Source organism: Macrotis lagotis, chromosome 8 (genome assembly GCF_037893015.1).
Source record: "Macrotis lagotis isolate mMagLag1 chromosome 8, bilby.v1.9.chrom.fasta, whole genome shotgun sequence".
Taxonomy (NCBI): domain Eukaryota; kingdom Metazoa; phylum Chordata; class Mammalia; order Peramelemorphia; family Peramelidae; genus Macrotis; species Macrotis lagotis.
In genome coordinates this window covers 39,619,801-39,625,626 of record NC_133665.1, presented here as the reverse complement: position 1 = coordinate 39,625,626, position 5,826 = coordinate 39,619,801, and the positions used below count along the sequence as shown (strand labels likewise).

The 5,826-nt window shown below is 51.4% G+C and overlaps 1 protein-coding gene across 1 annotated transcript; it reads left to right on the top strand.

Annotated features, from left to right (window-relative positions):
* Positions 1-4,260: 4,260 nt before the first annotated feature.
* On the top strand, positions 4,261-5,562 carry FOXB2 (forkhead box B2). Its single transcript, XM_074195945.1, has one exon. The coding sequence runs from the start codon at positions 4,261-4,263 to the stop codon at positions 5,560-5,562; it is 1,302 nt and encodes a 433-aa protein (XP_074052046.1).
* Positions 5,563-5,826: the final 264 nt, after the last annotated feature.

Sequence of the window (5,826 nt, the reverse complement as noted above, 5' to 3'; positions counted from 1 at the left end):
AGGGATTATAGAAACCATCTAGTCAAACTCCTTCATTTTGTGGGTCAGTTGCTTGGAAGGTAATCTATAGACTTATATAACAAATAAATGAAAAGTTAAAGGAAAAAATTCTTTTTCTTTCATCCCCTAATGCTCTCTACAATTCAGCATCCTTTATTTGCTTCTCCTTTCCTCTGTACTTTCTTTTTTTCCCTCATAGCCTCTCTTCTTTCCTCTCCTCTTAGCCTTTTCTCTTTGCTTCTCTCCTTCCTTCCTTCCTTGCTTCTCTTTTCTCATTTTCTCTTTTTTGCCTTCCCCTATCTCCTTTCCTTTCTTTTCCTCTCCCCTCCTCTTTATCTTACCCCCTCCCCCCACCAGTGCCTATTCTCCTTTTCTCTATTCTCCCCCCCCCCCCTTCTCCTTCCAAGTCCATGAACTGTCTCTGTCCCTGGTACTCAGCAGCCTCAGAAACCGCAATGCAGGTTTCTAAGCAAAAACCCCAGCCTGAGTGGCTTGCCTTCTTTAAGGGGTAGCATAATTAGGAATATTCAGTCCATATTAAATAAGGAGGTGCTTGTTTTATTTAAAGTGTAGTGATGCTGCATTTGAAAGGGTGACAAAAGTTGGATTTACTAAAGGAGAAGGTGAAAAACAATATAATAATTCACATTTATAAAGCGTTAAGATTTACAAAAAGACTCCTCACTCAACCCCATGAGGAAGGTAGTAACAAAGAAGTTAAAAAAGCTAAGTTTCGTATATATACTTGCTACAAAGTAGTAAAAGGTGAACAAGTCAAAATTCGAACCCAAGGGCACCATTAATAACAGACGCTAGAGTTTGAGAATCATAGAGAGTGTTGAAGCTGTAATTGTCCTCCAACCCCTAAGTACCAATAATCAATACTTTAGTATTAATCTTTAAAGACAAGTGCTTGACCCTTGACATTGAGAAAACAAGCACAGCAACAACACAAAACGTTCTTGTACGTTCTAACTAGAAGGAATCGCTATCATAAACCCATTTATCTAAATTGCACTGTCTTTATTGCTAAGTCAAATGAGTAGGTGTTTATTAAAAAAAAACCCACAGTTCTTCCCGAAAACCGATTATCAAAGGGCCATTAAAGAGTAAACTTTGCTAGGTACTGAATAGAAGAATAGGGCTTCAGGTACTTCGACGCAACACAATCTACCACTGGACTTCCTGTCAATTGTTATAATAAAACAACCAAACCACCAGACTTCACCTTATCGAATGCAAAACTAGTCTCGAGAAAAACAAAAAGCGTCTAATGAGGAAGGATTTTGTCATTTATTTTGACCAGAGTACACGGCTGTATAGCTATGTCTTATACTGCTACCCCAGAGTAATCTCCGGATTTCTTTTCTTCAACTATATTGGAAGCTTTTGCCTGCCTTGCAAAGTTTTAGGAAGAAAAACAAACCTTCTCCAATCCCTTAATGTGAAAATCACCAGCTTTGTCGACAGCTTTTGGCAAAGACCCTCTAAACCAACAGGGTGTCAAAAATAAGTTCCCTTAAAGGTAAGGAAATCCTTTACAGTTGCTGGTGCTGCTGTGACTGCTGTTGGGGCTGCTGCTGCTGCTTCGTTGAGGGGTGGGGAAAACACTATTCTGTTCGGATGAAAACTTGTCTTTCATCTCAACTTAGAGAAAACCTCCCTTTCTGTAGTAGTGAAAATTGTCCAGATACTGAATTACAGAATCATTCTCCTTTCTGCACCAACACACCTGAACCTGAAGATCACAGAATTGTTAGATCTCAAGCTAGAAGAAACATTTTTAGAAATCAAATCCTATTCCATCATTTTACAGGGGAGGAAACTGAGACCCAGAGAAGTACCTTGCACAAAGTCACACATGAATTTGCGTAGTATTTATTAACTATCAATGGTCTCCTCCTTTTCCATTCATCTGCTGCTTCCTCCACCACCACCACCACCCCCACAAACTAGAAGAGATAGAATCTAAAGATACTATGCCAACATTTTACTCTGAAAAAGTTCTTTCTGGCTTTCTTAGGTAAGTGAAAATGAAGTTCTGTATGGGGTCACCTTCCATTCTTCATCACTAAAGAGTTCCTCCAAATCCAGGTGTGAGCATAATGGATCAGTTTCTTAACCACTACGTTCAGTCACATTTATCTTTAAATGTTGGTTTTCTTCTAAACATAGAGAAAACATCTCATTCGCAATAATGAAGATTAGTCACACTCTATAGAATCATTAATTCATTTGTTCTTCACTTTTTCCTTTGTTTACTTTCACCTCAAAAAAACTTATGTACGTATATATCAATATACTTTCTCCTAATCGTCTCCTTTTATTAGCCCCCCAAGTAGTACACATTTGCAACTTTGACCTTACAAATTGCTTCTCTGCTTTTCCCTGCTTAAGTATTTCAGGAATCTGATTCATTCATTCCAAAGAGCTATTTTCAAATATATGGACCTCAATGCACCAAACTTTGAATTCTAAGAAATTCTAAGTCTCTCCTCCCAACAGCTTTCCTTTATCTCTTAGAAATCAGGTTTCTGCCTCGTTATTTTAGTTCAAAGAGTATTGGGAGAGTAGGATAGGATAATGTTTAAAAATGTGAAATGGAGGAGACATAAAATCGGGGAGAGAGGAAGGGTGAGGTAGAGTGCGTGTATGTGAAGGGAGAGGGAGAAGCAGAGAGAGAGAGAGAGAGAGAGAGAGAGAGAGAGAGAGAGAGAGAGAGAGAGAGAGAATCTATGCCCTTCCGCATCCATCCTGCCTTTCAATCCAGTGTTGTGAAACAGTACAGACTCCACATCTCTCTTTAAAGGTTCCCTGCAGAGCTGCCTGCGCGCTTGGCCCCGCCTTGTCCCTGCTAAGGGGTTTCGGAGCGGGGGGCAACTGAGTGGGTGGTGGCGGAGAAGAAAAGGGCGGGGGAAAGAGGAGGAGGGGGCGGGAGGGAGATGAACGCGGGGTCCGTGCCCCCTTCTTCTCCGTGAGTCTTGGCGGCAGAGTCCCTCGGCTTCTGTCATGTGATAGTCACGAAGCAGGAGCTGCGGGGGTCTCGGCGTCTCGGGGACCATTACAAAACCCAGGCAAGAGAACGCCTGCCTGCCACAGCTCTCGCCTCCTCTCTTCGCAGCTGGACCCGGGAGGACTAAGGCAGAAGCAGCAGTAACAACAGCGCCAGAGAAGCAGCAGGAGCCGCCGCGCAAAGACTCAACTTTCTCCCCGACCCATCACCACCACATACATACACTACTCTCATTTACACCCCCCCCATGCACACACACACACACACACACACACACACACACACACACAGACACACACACAAACACACACAGAGACACTTGGGCCTCGGAAGTCACTCCGTTCTAGTTCTAGAAGCAGAGAAAGCGGCTCTAGCTGCAGCAAGCAGTAGCAGCCACCAAACTTTTTTTTTATCCGATCGCAGTAATAAGAAGCAATTGGCTTTATTTCTCCCAGGGCTCAGCTGCAAGCTGGGGGCTTGAACTTCCGGGCTTTCCTCCTCTCTTAGCAACCCTGCTGAAGGAAGGGGGCGGGGAGACGCGGGGGAGACAGATCGGTCCTGGCACAGAGCTTGGCCATCCCCTCAAGGTCTCTCCTCTGCAAAAGCAAGAACTTGAAAGAGGAAAAAAGAAAGTGACTCTCGGCTCCTTGGTCCCATCCAGGCTGTTCCGGAGCCCTGAGCCCAGATTGTGCTGGGGAGCCGGGGTTTGAAAAGCTGGCTGGGACGCCTGGCTTCTCTGCCTTTCCTCCACTGGCTTGGAACGCTGCTTTCTTCCCAACTCCTGAGGGAAACGAGTGGCGGTGAGCTGGTCAGGGGGCAGTGGAGAGCTCCCCTTCACTTCGGGTCCCGTCGCTGCGCCCAGCACCCTCCAGTTCTACGCCTCAACCTCCCCGTCCATCGACTCCAGGAAGCTAGAAGGGGGAGGTGGGGTGGAGTGAAGGTGGGGTGGTAAAGCTGGCGTGCTCCAGTCGGGACGTAGCGGCCTTGGTCGTCACCGTCGGGGCAAGAAGTTGGCAGCCAGTGAGGCCAGAGCTGCCGCGGGAGTCGGGGAGCGGAGAGGGCATCCTAGAGAAGCCGGGCAAGAGGAGGAGAGAGGGACCCACTAGAGGAGGCTGGGGAAAGGGGGAAGTGGGAGAAGAGGAAGGCGGACAAGGTGGGGGTAAGTGGGGTGAGGGTTAAGGGAGGGGGCGGGGGGGAGAGGGAGGTGCTGAGGTCCAGAGTGGGTGGGCGGGAGGGTGGAGGGGGCAATGCCTCGTCCAGGGAAGAGCTCGTACAGCGACCAGAAGCCGCCCTACTCTTACATCTCGCTGACCGCTATGGCCATCCAGCACTCGGCCGAGAAGATGCTGCCCCTGAGCGACATCTACAAGTTCATCATGGAGCGATTCCCTTACTACCGGGAGCACACGCAGCGCTGGCAGAACAGTCTGCGCCACAACCTCTCCTTCAACGACTGCTTCATCAAGATCCCGCGGCGGCCCGACCAGCCCGGCAAGGGCAGCTTCTGGGCCCTGCACCCCGACTGCGGAGACATGTTTGAGAACGGCAGTTTCCTGCGGCGCCGCAAGCGCTTCAAGGTGCTGCGCGCCGACCACCCGCACTTGCACCCCGGGGGCACTGCGGGCGCCAAGGGCGCGGGGGGCGCGGGGCCCGGGGGGCCCCTCCACCCGCACCACCCGCACCACCCTCACCACCACCACCACCACCATCACCACCACCACCCCTCGGCTCACCACCACCACCACCACCCGCCGCAGCCCCCGCCCCCCCACATGGTGCACTATTTCCACCAGCAGCCCCCCGCTCCCGCCCCGCAGCCAGCGCAGGCTCCTCACCTCCAGACCCAGCAGCCGCCGCCGCAGCCGCCGCCGCCGCCGCCGCCACAGCCCCAGTCGCACCCGGGAAAGATGCAGGAGGCGGCGGCGGTGGCGGCGGCCGCGGCGGCCGCGGCGGCCGCGGCAGTAGGCAGCGTGGGCAGGCTGTCCCAGTTCCCCCCCTACGGGCTGGGCTCGGCGGCCGCAGCGGCGGCCGCGGCCGCAGCCTCCTCTTCGGGTTTCAAGCATCCCTTCGCCATCGAGAACATCATCGGGAGGGACTACAAGGGCGTGATCCAGGCCGGCGGGCTGCCCTTGGCGTCGGTGATGCATCACCTTGGCTACCCGGTGCCTAGCCAGCTCAGCAACGTGGTCAGCTCCATGTGGCCGCACGTCGGGGTCATGGACTCTGTGGCGGCGGCGGCGGCCGCGGCGGCAGCCGCTGGGGTGCCTGTGGGCCCAGATTACGGGGCATTTGGAGTGCCGGTCAAGACCCTGTGCCACCCTCCTGGACAGACTCTGCCGGCAGTACCCGTCCCTATCAAGCCCACTCCCTCCCTGCCACCTGTAGCTGCCCTGCCACCCGCTCTGACGGTCAACGCGCCGCCGCCACCGCCTCCACCCATCTGCCCTTCTGCGGCGGCCTCACCTGCCTCCACTCTGCTGGAGCAGACGCCCTCTAATTCGACGGAGAACAAGGGCAATTCCTTACATTCTGTCCTGGTGCACTCTTAAAACGTGAACAGAGAAGGGAAAAGGAGATTATTTCAGACACTGGACTGTCAGGCAGGACTCCCCTCTACTCCCAGTAGGGAAAAGTAGACGACAAAATAGGAAAAAACGAAGAAGGGGAGAGAGAGAGAGAAAGAGAAAAGGGGGGTGGGAGAGGGAGAGAGAGAGAGAGGGAGAGAGAGAGAGAGAGAGAGAGAGAGAGAGAGAGAGAGAGAGAGAGAGAGAGAGAGAGAGGTTTTGAATTAAGAATGTATTTAAACAAACACA

What these genes read in the sequence shown, in the direction of transcription:
- FOXB2 (XM_074195945.1), top strand. Translation starts at nt 4,261, where the DNA reads ATGCCTCGTCCAGGGAAGAGCTCGTACAGCGACCAGAAGCCGCCCTAC.